This window comes from Hippopotamus amphibius, chromosome 4, assembly GCF_030028045.1.
Source record: "Hippopotamus amphibius kiboko isolate mHipAmp2 chromosome 4, mHipAmp2.hap2, whole genome shotgun sequence".
NCBI classification, from domain to species: domain Eukaryota; kingdom Metazoa; phylum Chordata; class Mammalia; order Artiodactyla; family Hippopotamidae; genus Hippopotamus; species Hippopotamus amphibius.
The window spans coordinates 117,634,115-117,659,935 of NC_080189.1; the positions used below are offsets into that span (position 1 = coordinate 117,634,115).

General features: G+C 46.6%; 1 protein-coding gene across 6 annotated transcripts in view; it reads right to left on the reverse strand.

Moving 5' to 3' along the window:
- The window catches only part of PDSS1 (decaprenyl diphosphate synthase subunit 1), a 37,966-nt gene that overhangs the window by 6,095 nt on the left and 6,050 nt on the right, over window positions 1–25,821 (reverse strand). For 5 of the 6 annotated variants that reach the window (XM_057732274.1, XM_057732275.1, XM_057732277.1 and 2 more), the window contains 6 exons: window positions 24,157–24,287; window positions 17,645–17,786; window positions 13,834–13,945; window positions 13,630–13,739; window positions 3,084–3,164; window positions 2,866–2,979 (listed from right to left, as the gene is read on the reverse strand). In XM_057732274.1, coding sequence (XP_057588257.1) covers window positions 2,866–2,979; window positions 3,084–3,164; window positions 13,630–13,739; window positions 13,834–13,945; window positions 17,645–17,786; window positions 24,157–24,287 — 690 coding nt within the window. Of the gene's footprint in view, window positions 1–2,865; window positions 2,980–3,083; window positions 3,165–13,625; window positions 13,740–13,833; window positions 13,946–17,644; window positions 17,787–24,156; window positions 24,288–25,821 lie in introns of those variants that run through there. The other variant, XR_009053244.1, reaches the window with a different exon arrangement.

Consider the following 25,821-nt stretch of genomic DNA (forward strand, 5'->3'; position numbering starts at 1 on the left):
TGTTTGCCTGCTGTGCCATTTACCAGAGGTTTCATTCTGGCCAAGTTTGAGCGGCACTTTCTCATTTGTAGAAGGAACATAATACCTCTCACAAAGAGGGGTTGTGAGATCAAAGGTAACGTACAAAAGAATCCTTTGCAAACTCTAAAAACGATGCATTTCCATTCAGTGGAGATCCTGCACATTCTCAGGTTATTTTTGGAACTTGTTTTACCCCAAATCAATTTTAGCCCCACAAATCTTGACAAATTTCTGACCAAGAATCTAATTTTTGACAGTATACTCTGTAGTAGAGTCTAAACTTGATGTCTTATTTGAAGAGAACTCGGATGTACCTGACTAACTTTGGGCCCGTGGGCCACGAGACAGAACAATCGGGCTGCTCAGGACACAAGGCTGGCCAGAGCCACGTCCCACTCGGCCTCCTTCTGTGCCCTTTCCTAAGGCTGCCATGTGCCTTTTTTCTCCTACTGCTTTCTGGGCAGATGGGAAAAGCCTGTCTGGTGAGGGTGAGTGTGTGCCTTGTGAGGCTGGGGTTTCCCAGTGATACACACAGGGCTGTGGTTTGGGACACTGGACGCTTTTTGTTCCTTTTCCTTGCCTTTTTTTTTTTTTTAACCATCATTTTTTAATCTCTTGTAGATAACTGACAAGTCAACCTGTAGGAGTGGTCCATTCTCCGGACTCTGCCCCTCCCTATCTGAGGGCAGAATTAGTCATACTCCTTTGTAGAGAGGGAAAAGCAACAGTGTTTCTTTTGAAATGTGTTTGAGGTGACACATAGTGAGAAGAGGAAATCATTCTCAGTCAGTCATCTTAAGGCTGAAACAGGACTCAGCTGGTAAAGGTATCCCGGGGCTCGGGACAATCATGTCAACTTGCACAGATTTCCAACAGCATAGCCTGAGGCTGTTCAGTAGGCAGCAGGCTGCTTCAGGGACAGGCACGTGCCCCGGGCATCCTGATGGCCCCAGGCCGGGGCACAGGAGCTCAGTGCACTCAGCCCAGCTTGTTCTCCTCGTTCACGTTTCCTCACCAGGGCCTGGGGAGCACACTCAGGTCTGCAGCTGTGCACACGGCCACCAGCGCCTCGCCCTCCTGATCTCAGGATGACTTACATTCACGTGGCTCCTGAGTCCTCTGCTTTTTTGTGGGTTAACAGTAAAAAAAAAAAAAGTCCTCACTCATGCTTGCGTGCACACGAGGGGATCTGACAGATCTCTGTCAGAACATGGTGCACGTATGAACACTCTTCTTGAGTTCTCGCAGGTGAGTCAGTCTGCGTGGGGCTCAGGAGCCACTCCTGGCAGCCCTTGCACCTCTCAGCTCTGCCTCAGCGTCCCGAGAGGCTGCCAGAGCCTGGGCATCAGCACCCTGTCCCCGGCGCCTGCTCCCCAGCCCACTGCTGTCTGCTGCCATGCTGCCCAAGCCCAGCCGCCTCTGACAGCCCCCGGTTTCTGGCTCTGCTGGGCCGCTGCTGAAAGATGCTCTCCTTTCTGGCACCGAAAAGTGACTGAAAGCAAGGTCACTGCTTTCTCTAAGATGAAAATGGAATCACTGAGGTCTATGGAAGACATGATGTATCTTTGTAAATTCTGAGAAAGAATAGAGGCAAAATCTTCAGAGGACTAAAAGTTACAAAATTTTAGACTAAAGAGCTAATTTTAAATTTCATGGCATGGTGATGAACACCTTATTGCTTTGCCAAATAACAAATTAAATGCTACTAAGATGAAAATCTATTAAAAAGATGCCCAAATACCAGCTAATGTCCTAATTCTCTCAAACAGCAGTTGGCACAGCCAGAAGCAGCGTGGCCGGGTCAGGCTCGGAAACGGCTGCCTTGCGAGTCACTGCAGCACCTTTGAAGCCACCTCAGCTTTTCACCCATATTAAGGAGAATATGAAGGCAGCTTTCCTTACTTCCTTAATTGACAGCCCCTCAATCTGGAGAAAGAAGGAACTCTGTGGTTCCAGTGCATTTCACTGACTCTTTTTAAAATTAATTAATCTATCTATCTATTGGTTGTGTTGCATCTTCGTTGCTGCACACGAGCTTTCTCTAGTTGCGGCGAGCGGGGGCTACTCTTCATTGTGATGCACGGGCTTCTCAGTGCAGTGGCTTCTCTTGTTGCAAAGCACGGGCTCTAGGCGCGTGGGCTTCAGTAGTTGCGGCACACAGGCTCAGTAGTTGTGGCTCGCAGGCTCTAGAGTAGACTCCATCATTGTGGTGCACGGGCTTAGTTGCTCCATGGCATGTGGGATCTTCCTGGACCGGGGCTCGAACCTGTGTTCCCTGCATTGGCAGGCGGATTCTTCACCAATGCGCCACCGAGGAAGTCCTCCACTGACGTCTTGACATTTTTGAGGCAATGGCCGAGGCTCTCTGAGAGCGGCAAACAGTCCCATTAAACTTCTAGAGCTGGAGAATTTCTAATGCTTGAGGGCCTTCCTGGGCCTGTTTAAGGGGCTCTGAGGCACAGCCAGAGTCCAGCCACATCAAGATGTGGACACCGTCCGCCTTGTCAGTGCCCAAGACACAGGGAAGCAGTCGCAGTGCTTCCTCATGTGCACACAGCACTTAATTTACACAGTATCTCTGTGAACCTCATCTCAGTTAATCCTCACAAGGACCTTGGGAGGAAGGGTGTCATCTTCTCAATGTTACAGATAAGGAAACTGTTTAGAGGCGGAACCACTGGTCTGGACACCTCGGTCCCGGAACCAGGGTCAAATCTAGAGCTGTGGTCTCTCAGAAACATTTTCCATCTCCTTCTCATCTAACCTTCCCTTCAGCCATGCCCGGCAGGTCCTGGTCCTGCAGGGCTTCCCAGAAATGTGTCCAAGAGAGTTCAGAAAACCTACCTGCTGACAAGCAAATAAGACGGGGCCAGTGGCTAACCCGAGCTTCAGGTCGGCAGAGGTCGGTTTGCCCATCTGGTCAGAACACGAGGTGAAGTCCAGGACGTCGTCTATTAGCTGGAGAGGGAGAAAGGGCTGTCCCAAGCGCTGCCACCCCAGCATCCCCGCCGCCCTGCCCGCTGGACCCACAGGCCGCACCCTTTACAAAGCAGCGGACCAACCTGAAAAGCGATTCCCACGTTCTTTCCATACTGATAGGCGATCTCATGCACCGCCGGGTCAGGACATCCTAGCACAGAGACCTGAAACGGGGGGCCCTGAGGTGAGCTGCTGGCAGGCAGAAGCAGGGCGGCAGCCCCCGCAGGGGTGTCACGCCTCCTTCCTCCGAGGAAAGAGGCAGTGAGGCTGGACTGTGTGCAGTCCGGAGAGACCGCTATCAGGAAACCAAACATGGACAAAGTGCCTGTGTTTCTAACACGTGTCATAAAAGGATTTCAGCTTCAGACTGTTTCCTTAAACTTTAAGAAAACTTTCCTTTTCCCCCTTTTTTCACAGGATAAGCCATCTTTCCCACCCCTCAGAAAAAACCGAATACAACTAGACCAGTCCCGCTGGTCAGCCTTTCTGACATCCAAATGAAACAGACTCCAGTATTTGAAATGCTGGCTCCCAGCTGGCCCAATTGTTGGCGTTATTTGTATTTTTCTACGGACTTAGTCTTATTTTAGGGAGAGATATCTAATCTGATCTAATTGTACACAGGATGTTGCCATGTTTATTTCCCCATCTGCAGTCCTTTCGTACAGCAAATTTTGGTGATTTCACTTAATTCTGAAATGCTGTTATTTCCTGATGTGTTTACATCTCAAGGCTCCTGCCCCTGGACCTACTGTTTCCATATTTCTCTCACAAGAAGTCACGTAACTGTATAAAAGCTCTTTTTCCCTCACTAGTGGGGGAGAAATAGAACTTCTAAGCCTTCCGTAAAACTCCACACAACCCAGCTGGCACTGGCCACTCAGTGCACTTCCCGCTGTTCTGCTAGGCATGCAAAGCAGGCCTGGCTGCACTTCAGAGAGCAAGATGCTCAAAACCCAAATGGGGTTGAGGTGGGGTGAGGGAGCGGGTACGGAAGAAGGAAGGAAGGTCTGTCCTGACCCCCGAGAGAGCCTGGCCGGGGCCCTGCGGTGCTGAGGCCCTGGCGGGGCACAGGGGGTGGGCTCCACAGTCAGCCCGCGAGGGCTGCGCTGCCGCCCCTCACGGTCACATGACCTTTGTGTGTCACTGAGTCTTTCTGTGCTTCAGTTTCCTCATCTGTAAAATGCAGGCTCAAAAGCACCTAGCGCAGAGGGGTGCCCTGAGGAATACACGTGATGCTACTTGTAAACACAGCGCCTGGCATCTAGTTACAACTCCCAATGTCTGCTCTTACTACGACCAGTCCTCCTCCGCCTCCACCGGGTTTGGAAACAGGAGCCTGGGAGTATCCTGGCAGCTCTGCTACAGCCGGAGCACATAACCTGCGCAGCCCCAAAGTTTCCAATGACTGAATGAAGCCTGTGCCTGCGTCATGTTTGGTCACACGTCCTTGATAAAAATGCACACATCATAAGAGGCCAGGCGGCCACTTACTTGAGTGGATAATAATTTCAACGGCTTTCAACAGCAAAGACCTTACCACCAGCAGGCACTGACCCACGGGCTGTAGGGAGGGATCTACGAGACACGCAGGAGACGGCGTAGAAATTTTGAAAGACGTCAAAAAATGCATCAATGTGCCTAAGGGAAGGAGAGGGAGGCCCGGCTTGGGCAGCCTGCGATATGCTGAGCTCAAAACACAATGACACCCCTTTCCAGGCAGAAGTAACTCCTGAAGCGATTCTGTAGAGAGGGTAATGCTGTTTCCTGAACACAAAGCAGCACAGAAGTCCTAACTTCCTTCCTGAGAAGTCAAAGATTTTTTTAAAACTCCACTTTTTCTAGACTGAATGAATTTAAATTTATGGAGCGCATATGACAAGCACTTTACATTATCTTAGTTAAATCTCACAACATCCCATAAATATTTCCGGTGCGGCTGACGATGGTAAAGCCGGCGCTCACTGTGCACGCCACGCCCTGTGTGCCGGGCGCGGTCCTGATTTCTCACACTGAGGGGACCAGGCGCTACCGCACAGGAGACAGTGGAGTCAGGGCTGAACTCAGGCGGTCTCCTCCAGACACTGTTCTCAACCATTCAGCTACCCTGCTACTTAAAGGGCCTCAAAGTCAAGGCTCCGAGAAGCCACGTCATGTGGCCCTGCACCGCTGGCTGCGGCTCACGGCGCAGACACAGAGGCCAGCTACTGTGTCCTCAGTGGGCAGCAGCCCCCCCAGGCTGGGAAGCGATGCTTCGGCTCAGACTTCCACCACTGCAGAGCAAAGAGCACCCCTCTCCCCCATACAGTCCTGCTCCCCAGACCCAGGTGAGGACTGTCTGGATCTGTCCTCCTCAACCAGGAAAGGCAGAAGCAACGCAACCCCCCAAACTAAGCAGGGGTGCGGACGTGACATGAAGGCGTCTCGTCCTCAGCATCGGAGACGCCGCACATCTTTCTGGAGGAGAGTGGAGGACAAAGAGTGACTCAGTAGGGGCTTCCCTGGTGACGCAGTGGTTGAGAATCCGCCTGCCAATGCAGGGGACATGGGTTCCATCCCTGGGCCGGGAAGATCCCACATGCCGTGGAGCAACTAAGCCCATGCGCCACAACTACTGAGCCTGCCCTCTAGAGCCCACAAGCCACAACTACTGAAGTCTGCGTGCCTATAGCCCGTGCTCTGCAACAAGAGAAGCCACTGCAGTGAGAAGCCCACACACCACATGGAAGAGTAGCCCCTGCTCACTGCAACTAGAGAAAGCCCGTGTGCGTCAACAAAGACCCAACACAGCCAATAAATAAATAAATTTATTTAAAAAAAAAGTGACTCAGCAAAAGAAAGCGGAGCTCAGCTAACTGTCCTGTTGGAGGCACGTAATAGCCAGGCCATGTGGTGCACATGTGTGTCTGTGGGGGGAAGGCCCACGCCTCTCAGGAGCGTCTCCTATGCCTTGCCTCAAAAAGATCAAAGTCCTGTTTACACTGGCAGGGGCACAGCACTTGACACTTACCAAGCATCCCTATCTTTAAAGTGTGTGTTTATGCCACTTTAAGAGTTAATACATGTACTGTGGTCTTCTTTATTAAAGATAATGGAGATTACTGGAGCTCCACCACTACTTAAATATCAAAACAGGCTGTTGTCAGAAATCAATGGAGGGACTTCCCTGGTGGTGCAGTGGTTAAGAATCCGCCTGCCAATGCAGGGGACACGGGTTTGATCCCTGGACCAGGAAGATCGCACATGCCGAGGCACAACTAAGCCTGTGTGCCACAACTGCTGACCCCGTATGCTGCAACTACTGAAGCCCATATACCTAGAGCCTGTGCTCTGCAATGAGAAGCCACCACAACGAGAAGCCCGTGCACCACAATGAAGAGTAGCCTCCGCTCACCGCAACTAGAGAAAGCCTGTGCACAGCAATGAAGACCCAACACAGCCAAATAAAATAAAATAAAATAAAATAAAATGAAATGAAATGAAATGAAATGAAATAAAATAAGTGCTTCAAGATACTTATTATTAAGGGGGAAAAAAAGAAACCAACGGAAAACAATGGGAGAAAACATTTTCAACATAATATCACAGATAAAGAGCTAATATTCTTAATATATAAAGAGCTCTTTAAAACTGAGAGGGAAAAAAGACCAACCACCTGTTAGAAAAATGGGCAAAACACATGAATAGACAATTCACAAAAATTAAAGACATAAAAACAGCCCTTTAAGCATCTTAAAAGGAGCTCAACTTCACTCAGAAAGGAGAGATATAAATTAAAACTCCGCTGTAACACCATTTCTCATCTATCAGACTGTCAAATATTACAGTCTAAGGCCATGTTCAGTTAGTGCAGCTGTGGGGAAACAGACAAGAGCTGCTCATAAACTGCTGGTGGAAACGCATAAGTACAGCCCTCATGGAGGCAAGTCTGATAGATTCTAACAAAACCACATACACAGTCACTGCAAAACAGACCCCAAAGGTACACCTCTAACGACACAAAAATACATTTGCACAAGCTTAGTCACTGTAGTGTTATTTGTAATTATAAAGTATCAGAAATCGGGTGCCCGTATATAGGAGTGGCTGAGTAAACCATGGCACGTCCACACGATGCGATAGGATGTAGCTGTGTAAAAAGAGGAATACCTACAAATCGGCATGGACTGAAATGCACAATTACTGTTAATCGAAGAAAGCAAATGCAGAAGCAACACAAAGTAGCAGAGTATAATACTGCGGATCGTTGTAAGAAAGAAGGGGAAATAACATACGTGTACGTGCTCGTTTGTGTAAAAAGAAACACAGGAAGGAGGACCCAGACACTAAGGAGACTGGTGACTTACAGGGCGGGTGGAAAGGATGTGGTGGGGCCGTGGTGAAAGGGATGAGCGGGCAGTTACCTCCCTGGACACACGAATTCTGGAACTATGTTAATGTTTCATGTGCGAAAAACAACCATTACCTCAAAACAAAACACAGACTCAGTCAGAATGGAAGGCAATCCCTCAAAAGGCATAAACAAGAACCTAACTCTAAAACCACCGCACTGAGACAGGGAGAAGGGAAACTTTTGAACATAGAACTCTGACAATATTATCCTCAGGCTAAAGACAAAAGGAACTGGAAATACGGAACTAATAGGGTTTCTTTTGCAGAGAAACGCATTATCAATTTTTAACCCCCATCATATATTCTAGGATTGAGCAAATAAATATGTTGTGGAGAATGGGGTCCACGTTTCTTACTGTTGGGGAAGGAAGTTACAAATATGGAAAGACAGAATGCTGGAATCATGAAACCTATAGTATAACAATATGGTATGCCAGGGGTCTGAGTAAACATAGATGGACAGGGCTTCCTAGGTGGCGCAGGGGTTGAGAATCCGCCTGCCAATGCAGGGGACATGGGTTCGATCCCTGGTCCAGGAAGATCCCACATGCTGCGGAGCAACTGAGCCCGTGCAACTACTGAGCCTGTGCTTTAGAGCCCGTAAGCCACAACTATTGAGCCCATGTGCTGTAACTACTGAAGCCCATGAGCCTAGAGCCCGTGCTCCACAACAAGAGAGGCCACGGCAATGAGGAGTCCGGGTACCACATCAGAGTAGCCCCCTGCTCAACGCAACTAAAGAAAGCCCGAACACAGCAACAAAGACCCAACACATCTAATAAATAAATTAATTAAAAAAAAAAAAAAAAGATGGACAGACACAAATATCCACATACCCACATACGGAGATTATACACACACAGATTCCCTAGCTCTGTCCCCTCAGAGAGCCAAGGAGCAATGACACCCAGTGCCCACATCTTGGCTTCTAAATGCCATCCTCCACCAAAAGGAACCACGGCTCCTTGGAGAAATGATGGCTCCCAGCACTGGGAAGGACAAGATGAGCCTGGAACATCTCCTGCCCGAAATTAAGGAAGCGCTGAAAGAATGACAGGGACAGATGAAAAGGACACAGGAATCAGGTTAAAGGGCCTTCCCCATTGGCCAAATATGGGAAAACTGAGCATTAAAATAACAAAAAGGGTTATAATCCATAGACTAAAATAGAACCCGAGAGTCCATATAGATAAGCTCTTCCTTAGAACAAGATACCAAGTCTCCTGTAGAAGTGATGTGAGAAGAAATGATGATGGAATTAAACCATCACCTGGCAACCATCTCAGGAAAGAATCACAAATTGATGCTAAAACTAGAATCAGAGGTTGATATGAAACAGAACTATTTACATAATCTCAAAATACCCCACCCCCCCGCAATAGGGGAAAACAGTAAACTTGAACAGAAGCACCTGGCAGACATGACCTTAATCAAGTGATCAAAGTGAGCATCACCAGTAACAGAAAGAAGGGAACATGGTGGGCGCCCTCCCCACGTGATGACCTGAGGGGCAGCACTCCTTCTGCAGTATTCCCGCCCCAGACTCACAGCCTCAGATCTAATCGTGAGACATACCACACAAACCCAGCTTGAGGGGCTCAGCAACATAACTGGCCTGTCCTCTTCAAAAGATCAAGGTGACATAAGGACAAAGAAAGACTGAGAAACTGTTCCCCATCAGAAGAGACCGAAGATGCAGGGCAGAGAGCAGGATGGCGGAGCAGGAGGATGTGGAGCTCATCTCCCCCCACAGACACGTCAAAGATGCATCGACGTGGAACAATTCTCACAGAAAATCAGCTGCAAACTGGCAGGGAATCTCACATACAGCTAAAGCTACAAGAAAACTCATCTCTACGTCACCACATAGGCCAAAAAAAAAAACAAAAACCAAAAAGGCATCAGGATGAAACCGACGCCCCTGGGAGGGATGGTGAAGGAGGGGAGCCCCCCGTTCACTGGGAGGTCCACTGGGACCAACCGGGGGGCTGGAGAGGCCTGGCCTCTGCTGGGGAGGCGTGTGTGTGGGCAGGCTTGCCAGCAGGCACAGCCAGAACGGACACTGCCACCTGCCACCTCTCTGCACTTCCCAGCCCAACACACGTGCCAGACAGGGCTGCCAGTATAAGCTGCGGCCAGGCGCTGACTCCCAGGAGGACGGGGGCAGACGGGCCCTGGGACAGGACCTGGTCTCGCTGTGTGGAGACAGCGGGAGGACCTGGGTGGTGGTCCAGGCCGCACCTCAGCGCCCACTGTCTGCGTGCACACGGCGGGGGTGGGTCCGTCAGCACTGGACCTGGTGTGCAGACTTCGTGCACACAGACTCAGTGCACGCACTGGGTGACACCACAGAAACGCTCGTCGTGGGTGGACAGCCCCTGGGGAGGAACACGCGGCGGGTCGCTTCCCAGCGGGAATGCTCTGGTATGCCCCCCCACACCGCAGGTTGGAGCCAGTTCTGGGGCCAACAGGTCCTGGGAGAGGCAGCCCAGGTCCCAGGCGGCAGCACAACCGCCTGTAGCCACAGTGTCCCGGCCCCCGGCCCCAGCCCACTCCACACCACAGCCTGGCACCAGGTCTGTTCATAGCATTACTATTACAACAGCCAAGACATGGAAGCAACCCACGTGCCCATCAGCACAAGATCGGTAAGAAGATGTGGTGTGTGTGTGTATCACTGAACCACAAAAAAGAATGAAATATTGCCATGTGCAGCAATGTGGATGGACCTAGAGAATATTATACTAAGTGAAGTAAGAGAAAGAGAACTATATCACTTATATGTGAAATCTAAAAATCAAGAAAAATGAATCTATATACAAAACAGAAACAGACTCACAGACGTAGAAAACAAAATTATGTTTACCATAGGGTGCAGGGATAAATGAGGAGTATGGGATTAACAGACACAAACTACTATGAGTAAAACAGGTAAGCAACAGGATTTACTGTACAGCACAGGGAACTGTATTCAATATCTTGTAATAACCTATAGTGGAAATATTCTGATACATGTATTACTGAATCACTTTGTTGTACACCTGAAACTAACACACCTATACTTCAAATCAACTATACTTCAATTAAAAAAAAAAGATTAAAAAAAAGCTTTTTGACAACTAACTGCAACATGAGACTCTGGACTACACCCTGGGCCAGAAAAAAAAATTTCCCATTTGTTATGGATGTAACAATATTACGACAACTGTTAAAATTTGAATAAGGTCTATCTGTAGATTAGGTAAGAATATCTTAACAAAAAAAACAGGTGTTCGGCACACATGACCCACAAACCAAAATCTTGTGGTGGACCTCTGTAAGCTTTGAAAACGAGGCAATAGGAAGACAGTCCACTGATTCCAGGCCACATGCAGCGCTCAAGAGAACAGAAATTCAGGAAGAAATAAGAAAAATAAACCCGCAGGATTTTTATACCCCGTCCTGGGTTCATATCCCAGCTCAGCTACTGTCCGACTCAATAACACTGGATGGGCCACCAGACCTCTCTGGTTTCATGCCCATCAGATTTTCTGGGGAGCAAGGCACAGTGGTCACTGGTAAGCTACACAATGTATTTTGCATGACTATGTATAGAAACTAGCAGCTAATCATCTCTAAGGTTACTCCTGTTTTAACATCAATCAGTGTCCCAAAACAATCCTGAACAGCCCTTAGATTTAATACTATTTTCCATAAATAGCCCTTAGGACAATGAATTATAAACTGCTAAGTTTCCTTCAAATTCCCATTACATCTTGGAATTCCATTAGTTCTTCTGTAATGATTCTGATGTTTCAATTCTCCTTACCCCTTCTTTTTGGCATCTCTAATTTGCCTGCATGCGTTCTTCCAGAGCCCACATGTCTTTGCGTTTTTAGTACCAAGACTGCATAAAAATAGCAATTCTGAATATATGACACCTCTGGAACATCTCTACGGATAGGCACTGAAATATAGAAACTTTTATTCAGAGAGCTCACACTATGGTTCTGCTTTATTATTCTAACAGCTCTGGAGTTTAGGAATAAATTGCATGAAAAGTGGCTAGTTCTGGGGTGATGCCAGCCTGCCTCCTAGTGGACAGCATAAAATATTTTTAATGAGGGTTGGGCCATGTTAATATGCAAGTCCACTTTTAACTTGCTCATCTGTGAAGGATGAGGTCCTCTTCATAAACAAACACATGTGCTATCTTTGGCTTCCTAAGCAAAGGACAGTGAATTAAGACTTTCCTTGATGACGTGGACCCTTCCCAGGGTTCAATCACTGCGCTAGTTCCTGTTCTGGCTCCTGAGCGGCCCTGCTGCCCTGCACCTGTGGAATGTCCACTCAGGGTGGACAATGACCCTCAGTGTTTCCAGTTCCAACAGCCCAACTAACTGCTAGTACTTCTAACTGCAGCCTCAGGCCTGTGAAGTTGTCACTGAGCTTCACCTAACACACTGGTACCTCATGAAGCTGGGCCTCCATCTTCATGGAGATTTTGGTGTCAAGGGTATGATGAACAATGAAGGATTAATGTCACAGATTCATGGCCCCCATTTTAAATCCTTCTTTCATTTAGCATTCTAGTGTCTGTCATATTGTTGTCTGTCTCTCTTTTTTTAGAAAACCACACTCGCAATTTCTTGGAAATAAAAAAAAAAAGCTCTTTCAATTTTAAAAAAAAAGGCCGAGATTGTGGCCAGCATGTTCTACATAATTCACATTCCTAAGGGTTTCAATTAGGTCTTTTTAGGAAGAAATGTTGTCCTCATTCTTTTCTGGCTCATAATTACACATTTCTTGACACTTTTCCAAAGAGAGACACTATTGGCAAGGGACTTTTTCACCTGAGATGCCTGAGAAAAAGCTCTCTAATTGTAATTATGTTAAGAGTGTATCATGACAGCAATTGACATTTGCCTCTTAGAAGTCTTCCTTTCTTGTTGCTTTAATTACAAGGGACTCTGACTTGCCGGGTTTTCATCTCACTTATATCTGCTAGACTGAGAGATGGTCAGATGGACAACTCTATGGAGAGAATTGTCTTTCATTCATGAGCTAGCAGTGAATACCACATTTTAGTCTACAGATTAAGGATAATACTGATTTTTAAAAAAGAAAACTATGTGAAGAGTGGAGGGAAGGCCAAAGAGAAAGCAAGGGGTAAAAAAGTTACGGTTCACACTTAATTTATACTCAGAAAGAAAATGGCTTGTTTATATTTCATATAATTGGGAGGATCTACTACTCATAAAAAAGTGTATACAGGGCTTCCTAGGTGGCGCAGTGGTTAAGAATCTGCCTGCCAATGCAGAGGACACAGGTTCGATCCCTGCTCCAGGAAGATCCCACATGCCATGGAGCAACTTAGCCTGTGCGCCAAAAAAAAAAAAAACAGTGTATACAACACTAGTACAATCTAACAGCTAGATATTTTCTCCCAGGTCAGTATTATATTTAAGAACACAGCATTTCAGGACTTCCCTGGTGGTCCAGCAGGTAAGACTCCACACTCCCAATGCAGGGGGCCAGGGTTCGATCCCTGGTCAGGGAACTAGGTCCCACATGCATGCCACACCTAGGAGTTCACATGCCACAACTAGGAATCTGCATGCCGCAACTAGGATTTCTCATGTTGCAACTAAGAGTTTGCATGTCGCAACTAAGAGTTCACATGCTGCAAATAGGAGTCCACATGCCTCAACTAAGAAGTCCACACACCGCAACTAAGAAGTCTGCATGCTGCAACTAAGAGTCCATAAGCCACAACCAAAGATTCTGCACACGTAATGAAGATCCCACATGCTGCAACAAAGGTCCCATGTGCTTCAACTAAAGTCCAGAGCAACGAAAATAAATATTTTTAAAAAAGGACACAGCACTTCATAACTTTTTATATGTACAACGTAATAAGTACTGTGTGTGATAACTGCAAGAGAAACTACTTATGATAAGTTGTTCAAAATATTATACCATTTGGAAATCAGATTAGGGAATATATTATTTTGATTCAATTCCTGGGAGGAAAGATGAAAAGTTGATGTCTGCATAGCAAAAGACACAGCAAAAATGAAAACCACAGCAGAAGCTATCCACTGTCTAGGGATGCAATTCTTTTCTCAACAACCTCTTGGGATTTTGGTTACTATTTTAAGGTTCTCAGTGAAATTTCTTCTAGGAGAATTAGCTCCCAAGAAAGATCTAGGAGCCTTTTTTTTTTTTTTAACTTGAAAAGAGACAGAACGTACATACTGCTTTACAACTGTTGGCTATCAGACTCGCAGTCTTCTTGAATGTCTTCTCAAGGTAGTGTGCAAATCTTTCATTTTCATTTTCTTTTGATCCTAGCTGAAGAAATTCACCTATGAAAAAAGGAAAGTGGTCATGTGAGGGGTTTTTTGGCCTGACAAAATACTAAGACTGAACAAAAAAGAAGAAAAGTCAGAATTAACCTACCACGCACCAAATCTTCAATCACTTGGGTTAAAATAGATATGACAGTTGTGTTTCCAATCCGCGCCAGAGCTATGGACGCTGCAGAAAGAATTAAATCGCCAGCAAGGACGGCCTAGAAGAGAAGAGCACCCTTCAGAGAAAAGTATCTGAGCCTCGGAGGCAACAATGAAGTCAACCACTCCGAAGAGAAACACACAACTGGAGGGAGGGGTCACCCTGGGCGTAAGTTTCCCCCTTCCTCTTCCTCAGCAGATTATGTTATCATCAGTTACGGATCTGGGGTGCTGTTTGAACTGGGTGGGCTCTCAGCCATCACCCAGCCTGTCCCTCCAGCTCAGAGCTAAACACATGACACCTGCAGACGCAAGTACCTGACCCTCCAGCTTTACCCTGGCCCCGGCAGAGGGCCGTTGCCTTCACTCAGTTAAGCTATGCCTCTGCACTTCCTGTTTCTTCCGCTCAGAGTCCCTCCCCGTCTTCACCTGGCCGACTCCCAACTCCCCGCGCAGAATGAGCTCTGGCGGCACCTGCAGGAAGTTCACTCAGACCCCTCGGTCCGACACTCTGTGAGCACAGCACCCCTTGGACACTGCCGTCTTCCTACTTTTTTCCTATTTGCCAAACTCCTAAGGGCACGGAGCGGGAATTATCCCGCTAGCACTTAGCACGCACCAGCACATGGCCCAACCCATGTTTTTCTCAATGAAAACTAAAGCAAGGAACCTTGGCTCCAAGTTCAATGTTCTTAGCACACTATTACACTGCCCCTCATTCCGGGACAAAATATTTTCTTCACTAAACATGAATCAACATTTCCCCAATCTTCTTTAGACGGTGAGTAGATGTCTGCACTGTATTTGTAACTAATTATAAATTACACATGATTGAATTATATATTTGTAACTAATTATAAATTACACATGATTGAATTAAATGCTGTAATCAAATATGCTAATTTACATAAAGATACATAAATGCTACCTTACAGAGTACTTATAGAGTTCATGGAAATGTTAATTCACAGAATTTGCAACATAGCCACAGTTTAAGTTTTTATAGTCTGTTAGTTCTCTAGTATCTAAAATTAGTGATATGCTGTATGTACCAATTTCTCATCATTTTATGTAACATATGTGGTATAAGGTATCTTGACCTAAATGTAAAAACACACCCATAGAATGTAAATTGATACAGCCACTATGGAGAACAGTATAGAGGTTCCTTGCAAAACTAAAAATAGAACTACCATATGACCCAGCAATCCCACTGTTGGGCATATACCCAGAGAACACCATCATTCAAAAAGACACATGCACTCCAATGTTCACTGCAGCACTATTTACAATAGCCAGGACATGGAAGCTACCTAAATGTCCATCAATAGATGAATGGATAAAGAAGATGTGGTACATGTATACAATGGAATATTACTCAGCTGTAAAAAGGAATGAAACTGGGACATTTGTAGAGACATGGATGGACCTAGAGACTGTCATACAGAGTGAAGTGAGTCAGAAAGAGAAAAACAAATATCGTATATTAACGCATATATGTGGACTATAGAAAAATGGTACAAATCAATGGTTTGCAAGGCAGAAATAGAGACACAGATGTAGAGAACAAACATATGGACACCAAGTGGGGAAAGCGGGGAGAGTTGGGGGGGAATGAATTGAGAGATTGGGATTGCTATATATACATTAATATTAAGAAAAAAAAAACCAAATTGTACACTCTAATATATGCAGCTTATCATCTGTTAAAAAAAAAAAAAAGCCAACAGGGCCCTACTGTAAAGCATAAGTCCTATATTATAAAATATATTCAATATTTTGTAATAAAAAGAATGTGACAAAGAAAAAAACCACACCCATAAAGTCTCTGTTCACGATCATGATTTCTACGTACTCACACGCCCATCACCCGCCCACATCACTAGCAGCTGAAGGCTTGCAAGCCCTTGGCTTTTACCTCTTTCCTTTCCTGGCCCTGGGGATCCCAGAGGCCAAAAGGTTCCAGAATGTGGAACTGAAACTGCCAGACTGGGGACGGCTGGGGTGAGAGGTGAAGGGAGCCAGCGCTAGGGACACAGGCGAGGAACAAGGGCTCATGGAGGAGCTGCTGCACGAATGGATCTTCACTGGTAACACGGAAGTTTCGTCTGAAGGGCAGGAAAGGGGAGGAGACTAGCAGGTGGCCCCGCACAGGGCAGCCCAGCCTTGCAGCTGGAAGAGGCAGGTGACGATGGAGACACACTCTTTCACCCGCACTCGGAAGGAGGCCCCAACAGCAGAGGCAGTCCCAAGAGGGAACCAGTCAGGAGAAAACCTTCACTTGCTCACTTAAACCTCCTCCTCCTCCGTCCCAGCGCGCGAGGAATCAGGCTTTAGGACGGGCCCTGAAAATGGACACAGCAGACTGCAGGGCACGTCACAGAGTTACCCAGGGCCTCTCCAAAATGAACCTGCACCACCTCCCTCCCCCCTTTTTTAACCAACATTCTGATGCATAGAATTGTCCACAGGACACCAAACCTTTTTATCTAAAATTTGCAATAAAAGGCTTACAATTGAAATTGCAGGACTCGATTATACAATAAAAGCGTGTATAGTAAAGCAAAACCAGCATGTAAAGACAGTAATTAAGGTATATTTCTTCTTTGAATACAATTAGGAAACAGGTGGGAACCAGGTACTAAAGACAGATGAGGGAGGGGAAGGTATGGAGAGGGAAACATTCTCATTAATGTTTTGTTTGTGTTTCAAACGGGCAGGACGGCCAATGGAGGGGCATGTGTGGTGGGAGACGCCTGCTCCCAGAAGGCCTGTGGGTCTTCCCTTTTATTTGTTCAACTTTATCCCCTTCCTCCATCCATGATTTAAATATCCTCAAACAAGATTCCACATTCTACACACCCCCTTCAAGACATGCTAATAATATGGAAATATGATTTAAAATATATGTGAACCAACTCAATTATAAAGCCTCTATTTAAAAAGGCTAAAAATTCATGGGAGAACAGAATCCCTCTGAGATAGATATAGATGGGTATGAATATACCACATGTGTGTATATATGTGTGTGTTTGTGTATTTATACATTTTTTAAAAAAGTTTATTTAGGGACTTCCCTGGTGGCGCAGTGGTTAAGAACCCACCTGGCAATGCAGGTTCGTGCCCTGGTCTGGGAAGATCCCACATGCCACGGAGCAACTAAGCCCGTGTGCCACAACTACTGAGCCTGCGCTCTAGAGCCCATGAGCCACAACTACTGAAGCCCGCGCGCCTAGAGCCTGTGCTCCACAACAAGAGAGGCCACTGCAATGAGAAGCCCGTGCACCACAACGAAGAGCAGCCCCCGCTCGCAGCAACTAGAGAAAGCCTGCGCATAGCAACGAAGACCCAACACAACCAATAAATAAATATAAAAAATTTTATTTATTTACTTGCCTTGACACTCTTATGTGTGGCAGTTAATAAATGCTTAAGTAAAGTGAATCTGATTAATCTGAGCCCCAGAGTAAAAGGTGTAATTCCTCATGAAATGTGCTTTTTTGGGTAACTACAAAAATGCTTTCCTTAACCAAATTCTATGTAACACTGTGATTAAGCAGAAATACTAAGTTAATCTTTCTATGGTGCTATGATCAAACATCTGTGTACAGAGCAGATATGAAAACTGTTTTGAAAGCTGGAAGAGCAGCTTTGATGAAGCACACTTTACTTTCCAATAAGACAAACCTGAAAACATAAATGCAATCTAAAGAGTGTGGGATTTAATAAGAAAGATTTAAAAAACCAAAAAGCTGTACCTTCTTTTCACCCCAGATCTTATTGACTGTGTGTTTTCCTCTTCGGGAGCTCGCATCGTCGATGATGTCGTCATGGACCAGGCTGGCGGTGTGGATCATCTCTGCAATTAAGGCTATGGCTCTCTGGCTGGCTTGCACGTTTCTAGTGAACAGAAAGCAATGCTTTTTAACAGAGACATCGCCTACAACCTTCTCAGCAATCATCTTGTGAAAACTGGACATCGGATCTAGGATAGAGAATTTTATTTCTCTAAGAGAAACTGGATACAAACTTCGTCTTCCCTGCACAGCCAATTCTATCATTTGGAGAACGTTTTAAAAATGTACAAGATACCCTGCACCAAGATTATGTTTTAGGGGCACCACAATGAGAAGTAGAATTTGTATAATTAACAACAAAAAAAGGATAAACATCTCAGAAGTCTGGCCATTGGACTGAAAACTCAGCTTCATGTCCTGTAACAGTGGTCTCGGTCAGGTGATCAAGTTTACGTTGTTTTTTAAATAAATAGAAAGACGATTTCTTCAGAACACTTTCTCAATGAATTTCAGTCTGGTGAAATCTACACTTGCTACTGGTTAATAGTAGATCTTACCTTAAAAGACCTTTAGCCTTTTTCATGCACGTATAGGTCAGGCACCACTTCCATCATCACAAACTATGTCAGCAGGCAGGGGCCTGCTGGGAAGGTGCAGTAACATGGCAGTGCTCACTGAGACACTGGAGTTTTTTGTAATTTCAAGATATTAAAACAAAGATTTCTTAAAATATTTTGAAATTTCATAGACTCTACATGTATGCAGAAACGCCATTTTGCATGGCTAAATTGATGAAATCAGGATTCTTGCTTAGAACGCGACTTGGCGTCGTGACACAGCCCCAACAGAGGATAATCATCACATTTTAGACGCTTTATTTTATCTGATGTACTTTTTCCTCCATAATTAGGCTTTAACGTGTGTCAGCTTCTATCTGGAAAATACTGTCACTGCATTTTGGTCTAGAACCCAAATTTACCGATTACAGAAACAACTCACACTGTCTTGAAGATGAAATCTTCCAAGTACCAGCCTGAGCCATGCTTTCAAAAACTGGGCACCATGTCTACTTCCTGCTGTGGAGGAGCCACCACATTTTCCCAGCTTCTGGGAGAGGAGCTAAGAAAAGCCAGCCAGGCAAGACGGCGGGAGAAAAAGAGCCCCCGCGTCCCGAAAGGCGGCTCTGTCCTCCATACTTCACACCTGCAAGAGGGCACGATGACTCAGCCAGCGCCTCACGACAGGCAGGTTTGTTTCCCCTTCATTAGATTCCAAACAGTTTTATAACGAAGAATTTCAGGCACAGACGGAAACAGATGGAATAATATAATGGCCTCCCCACGTGCCCTTCACCAGGCTTACGTGTGATTTAAATAAAATGCTTTTTCCTCCTATTCATACTGATCTATATGCCAAGTTTTAAAGAAATGACAAGTAAACCTCCAGTGTGGGAACATTATCTCCAAAAGGAAAATCAAACAAGTGGATTGCCTTGATTTGGAACAAATAAAGGAAGCAGATAAATTTAAATAGTAAATGTGGTTTCACTTTAACAGAGACAGAGATGTCTCTACTCCCAAAGCTACAGAGGTTGTATCTTTATACAAAGACCCGAGTTCTCAGGTGGGTTACAGAAGGCTCTATTTCTATTTCCAAATGTTCTTCTGTTTATTTTCTTCTGACAACTCTAAAAAAGAAGCGTTTCACTTTGCTTGTTAGAACTCTGACAAGATCAGTGTTTTTTAAATATCATCTCTTGCCCACATCAAAATCAACTCTTGAAAATACAGACTGAAAACTCCTTAGATATAGGAACTGGGGTCTCTCATGATGGGGCTTAGGAACTGGCATTTTGAAGCACAGGCCCAGTGATTCTGAAGCACACAGGTGGGAAAATGCTGCTCTGTACGTGGGGGTACTCATCTGACTTAACTGTAAGCCCCAAATGGAAGCTTCTCCTAAGAAGGGATGTGACACAAGCTCCGCCTCTGCTGCCTCCCTGTGGCCCTGCCCCTACACTGCAGGCCTGAGAAGCCGCTCTCCCTCTCGAAAGGTGGCCGTTTTTCTGCTTCCTGGCCTTTGTCTCTGGCCCCTGCAATCCTGTTCCCTTTTCCTGTACTCCTTACAGGCGCACTGAGGATGCTACTGGCATGAACACCCAAGGTGCCTTCCATCTAAGAGACGGCAGGGGGCAGGAGGGATGCCTATAAGCTCTAACTTGCTTATTAGTAGGTCATTTTCCTTGGTCACTGGCCATTCCCCTTTGAAAACACAAACCAGCACACCAGACTAGAATGAAGACTTTCTTTGGAGGGAATGCCCCTTTTAGGCTTGAGCCTAACAGTCATGAATCTATTGGCAGTTTTATTATCAAGAGAAATAACTGACATCCAAGAATCCTTCAGATTCATCTCCACATAAAAACAGATGCCTGCAAAGTGGCATTGTAAATGATGTAGGGTTCATGCTACTGGTTATTTTCTTGCCACTGAAGAAGCACTGCATTTTGGAATCCCTGGACATGTGAAGCGACCCCATGACAATATCTCGGACCTGCAGCTTATCCAGGCCGGCTTTCTCCACAGGACCCAGGGTGTGACAGAATAATGCAGCATCTGGGTTTTTTCAATTGGGCACAGCTGATGAACGTGTAGACGCTGATTCCTTCAGTGACAGAATCAGGCTCCCCCGGGTGGCAGGAGCCAGAAGAGCGAGCACACAGCACGTTCAAAGCCCTGCAGCCGTCCTGCTCTCAGTGACGTTCCCTTAGGCTTGGGCTTGACCTGGCCCGTGAAATGGACAACCACCTGGTTATCAAAGCCTCCTCTACTTCAGTGGGAATCCCTTGTTAAAGACTTTACTTCAAGATCTACTTTAATAATGAGTATGGACACATCAAAAGTGCCGTCTCCTAGGTTAAAGACAAAAATATTTAGTTTGGCACTGACCTTCCTAACCCATCAACAGCCACAGCAGCAGCTGACTCAATGACTCAGATCGCATAGAAACCAGGAATGATTCCAGATTCGTCAGCGGCCTGACCCTAGGAATCACTTATGTGAGCTGGTGCTGTGACGACTGTTTTGTTAGTTTTCCTAGAGTAAGCTTTTGTAATTTCCTTTGTCTTTATGAGAATCACAAGTTACTTCCTCTGAATTTAAGATTTTTATCGCATTTGGAAGCTTGACCTATTAACTAATGTGAAGACTGCATCTTATAATCTGTTCTATCTAATCAAATGTCTGGCTTTGTAAACTGGGCTAGTGGGATTCAATGCCACTTGACTGTTTGCACAATCAAGATCAACAGCTCTGTGCCCAGCAGAAGTTGAGTAGGCCTGTGACCCCAATCACTGGCAGTGATACCCACTTCGCAGTGCCGCAAGATTTCCACGAGAAATGGATGGTGTCAAGACCGATGCTAGGAACAGCTGCCTTCAATGAGGGCTCTGAGTCGGGCAGGTTTGGCTTGTTTGAGAAGAGACAGTGTCAACATGTAGTCAATAAGTAGAGCAATTTCAAAGAAATCTATTCCTTATAAAGCTCACTTTTGATCTGGATTCTTTGATGAAGTAAGTCCCGACCCACAGCTAACTGGGTTTTGCCAAACTCTGTTGCTGGTTGGGTTCTCTGGGAAGCACAGAATCTCACATTTAAAGTACAGGATGTCTACTCAAAAGTGCCCTTGGGATCAACACCTGAGGGAGGAGGAGGAGAAAACAGGACGGGATGGGGGGAAGTTTCTGCAATGCAGGCCCATCTGTAGCTGCGGCCTCTCTATCCCGTGCTCTGGAGCTAGAATGGCCCTTCACCTGTCAGTCCCTGGATGGACTGGTTCAGGTTAGAGGGTTCTCTGCAGCCGAGGCAACCCTTGAAGAGGCCGAGAACTGAAGGCTCTCTGCCAGTAACACTCGCCCAGCAGCTGGGGCAGAAGGTCCTTCACTGAAGGGGGATCCGGGCAGCGTGGCTCAGAATACAAAACAACTCTGTTTTCTGGACTTTTCTGATTATCTGTTGCATGGATCCTGCTTTACCTGACAAGGTACTGTGGTTATCAGGATACACAGAAGAAAGTAAAGATTAAGTCTTAAGCTTTTGGGGGCCATATTGCCCTTTGAGAATATATTATAAGCCATGTATACCTTTCCCCCAAAAATACAAACATAACAAAAATTTTGCACACGATTCTAAGGGGCTCACAGAGCACCCCCACCCCTACGATTTCCATGGACTAAGAATTCCCAGTAAAGTAATCTAGCAGGGAGCATACAGTGGACAACTGACAAGCTTAATAAAAGAAAAGAGAAAACTCAGTCGAAGGTAGCTCCCCCCCCATTTCCTAAGGTATCCGTTCTGTTCTGTTTTCTAAGATCCCCTCCAGGATTACTGTCAACCTATTTAATACATCCCAGAAGCAAGACGATGACGTCTGATAAGCCTCAGAGGAGCCGTTAAACTCTGTCCAACGATGAAGCCGGCCTCTAACAATTCTGCCAACACCAACAAGCTAGCAGATGAAGTAGTGGAAGGGGTTCTGGTGGCATCAGCTCAAAACAGAGGCCTGTGTGGTCCTGCCTGGAATCTTTAGTGACCTTTGCCCCACACTGTTCTAAACCTCCTCAGCAAGCACAATCACAAGAGGCCCAGGCTCTCCAGAAGCTCTCCCCCAGCCCCCCGCCCCCTCCTGCTTTAAATGGCATGGAAGTAACAGCTAGCTACTTGGCCCATTAAGAGCCTGATCCAAAAGGGGCCTTAGGAAGTAAGTATTCTCAAGAAATTGGGGCTTGGAGAGTAACATCATTAGGCTACTGTACCACCCAAACGCACACCACAGTCACGCCTCACATCCCGGTGCTGGACGCGGCCTCCGCACTGTGCCTTCAGCGAGCCCTGCTGCCATCACCTACGGGGGGACGGAGCTGTGGCTAGAACACCCCTGCAGAAGGCAGAACTGAACTTCCTTTTTAAACTAGCAATGCCTTCTCTGGGTTATAGTCTCCCGTTTTTTTCTGCAACCAACAGTTCATACAGTTTCAAGGAGGTAAACTGAAGGCTTTGACTGGGGATAACAGCTGACAGGATTAAAAGCGAGCAGTGCAGGACACTTTCCTTCCTGTGTTATCTCTGAGGGTGAGGAACTGTATTACCTGTCAATCTGAGAAATTAAAGATATAAACGCACACTATCTCGAGACTCGTGGTTCTCAACCAGGGACGATTCTGCTCCTCAGGGGACATTGGGCAATGTCTGCAGACAGTTTTTGGTTGCCGTCACCTGGAGGTGGGGTACTACAGGCACCTAATGTGGAAGGAGGCCAGGTATGCGCCCTACAAGACACACGACAGTCGCCACAGCAAAGAATTATCTGGCCCCAACGTCAGCAGAGTCAAGGCTGAAAAACCCAGCTCTAGACCACGTGAGAGGTATTCCAAGTTTGGTTCTGAGGGGGCATTTCTGCTGCTCTGCCTTCCAGGTGAAGTGGAAGTGGTCCTGATGATGGGAAAACGGTCACTGCTTGTTCAAACTATCTTGTGAGCACTTGGAAACTCTCGGGGTAGGTGGGAGGCGCCCCGGAGGCACAGAGCCATGCCCTGGAGCTGGAGGGGCGCAGCGGCGGGCACAAACGGCTGCGGGCAGAGGCGAGCACGCGCTAAGAGGCAGCATCGGACGCTTGTTCTGACAGCATCCGTCAATTTAGTGCTGGCAAACCTCAGGCGTCCCTCCAAGGGTTACCTACAGAGAAAGGGAACATAATGCAAATGCTCAACACTGGGGAGTTGTGTTAGGACATTATGGTCTACTGGAGGCTCCATTGCTAGATTACATGATGTAAAAATAAAAACTATGAAGTCACTCCAGTAACATGGCAAAGAGTTTTAAAAAAAAATGGCAATGTGTAAGTCCTTTGCTGTTTTCCTTTAATATTAAAGGAAATTAAAGATTTCATTGCAGTTGTTTTAATATTTAAAAAATTTACATATATTTGAAACACAAAAGTTGAAGACTGATTGTCAAAATGCCTTCTTTTAAGAAGACTTTTCTTTGGCATGTTTCTAAGGCTGAAGGAAGTCAGGCCCTGCAGCGGGTGTGGTGCCCAGAATGCGAGCCTAACTAATGACTTTATCACCATCAACCCTTGGACTAACGGCTCTGTGTGTACAATGATTACAAGTACACATACCTCCTGGTGTTCTTTACTTCTCAATGAGGAAACTCAATGTGGCTTTGAAAATTCCTTCCAGAATGTTTATCTGCAGCTGAAGTTGTTCTCCCATGGACATTAAAAAGCATGGAAAAGGAAGATGCCCAGACTAGCCTCCAGGATGACCTTGGGGTCACAAAGCTAGAAACTACTCACCACAAAGTGAATTCTCAGATACCTGCTACTTCTTAAACAGGAAACTAAACAGTAACCTTGGGAAGGAAGGTTTGCCAAATATAAAACCGAGAGAGGAGAGAAAGTACATAACTCACCGGGAGTTATTATGATGAATATTACAGGCTCGGGCCATTAGCACCACAATGATTGGTCGAAAGGCTTTTCCTTTTCCATCAAAGTAGTATTCAGACATTTCCTTAAGTTCTGCTGTAGATATGAAGAGTTCCTGAAACAAAGTTTCTCCGGGTCAACATAGCATCACGACTGCACAGTCAATGGTATTTCTTTCACAAAACTTGGATTTGATTTTAGTGTATTCATTTCAACTGAGAAATTCAACACTCAGTGGGAAAAAGTTCCAACACTGTATGGCCACAAAGCTGGCTGTGTGCGGCTGGCCGCAAGCAATGCCAGGCTCGCCCCCCGGGGCCTCAGTGCTGGGGTGGGCACTGCCGCTGCCCGCTGACTCCAAGAGACGCAGGTGGGGGAGGAAAGCACCAGATGGCCAGTGACAGCTGGAGAGAGAAAGAAACAGGGCTGGTGGCCGCTTGGAAGACGGAGGGGAGAGGACAAGGATGGGGAGCGTGGGAGCCAATGAGGCAGGAGGTCAGGGGGCATCAGGGGCCGGAAGACGAGACACGGCAGAGAGAAGAACCGGCCTCAGAACCTGGCTTGGCCGTCGCTGAGCCACACAAGCCGAAGGTTCGCAGGCAAAGTGTAAGACACGGTTTACCTGACTGCAAGGAGCTTACAACTGAGTTAGGGAAGCAAAATTTTTAAACATATGAAATATTCAGTGAATAACACGGTGGTAACTTGAACAATTAAACGCATTAAAGTTCAAAGAATGGAGAGAGCAGTGTAGACAAGAAAAACTGAGCGTCTCATGGAGGACTTAAGCTTTGATTGGGGATTAAAGGGTAAGCAGGGTATTGATTTCTGAAGAGGAGGGAGCCGTCCTGGCGACAGGCGTGTGTGTTTACTGTATCTCCCCTCAGGGACTTGCTGGAGAGAATCTGAGCTTACGCCCCAAGAGCGATGGGAGCTACAAACGGACCCAAAGGCCCTTCGGCAGGGCTCCAGTGAACACAGTCCAGTGGGCCAGTCACTCCCTCCCTCCGTCAGGATGGTAATCAGCACGGGCTTCACAGGTAAGTAGCACAGCCTCTTGCCTACAGGGTGCTCCGCGTCCAGACGGGGGAGGAGAACAACACTGCAACGTACTGACAGCACAGCAGCGTGAGGACTGCTGTCGTGGAGTAAGTGCAGCGGCTCTGGGGGCACCCAGGAGGCACCTGTGGCCCAGGCTGAGGGCGGGAGGAGGAGAACGAGGGCGGCAGGGCAGCGGAAACCAAGGCTGGGGACTGAAGGCAAGAGAAGAATGAGACGAGGGGGGGTGGGGAGCGCTGTGGTGAGGATCCTTCCCAGGTTCCTGGGTGGCAACCTTCAATCAATAGGAAAAAACAACTGGTAGGAACACGTAGAGCTTCAGATCTGCCAGGTGTGCGACAGTCACGGCCACGCCATGGGATGCCCAATGAGCAGAGTTTAGGAGAGGAAATTCCTTCCGGATCAGAGGCATCATGTGGGAGTCATAAGTGTGGAAATGGGTACACTGAAGACACAGAGAGGAGCAGCTGACGGAACCCCAGGGAACGGCAAAACTAGAGGGGACAGGGTAGAGGCGACAGAGAGGAACCCAGGAAGCAGACTGCAGGATGGCCTGAGAGTCACGAGAACGAGGATGGTGGGTTTCATGC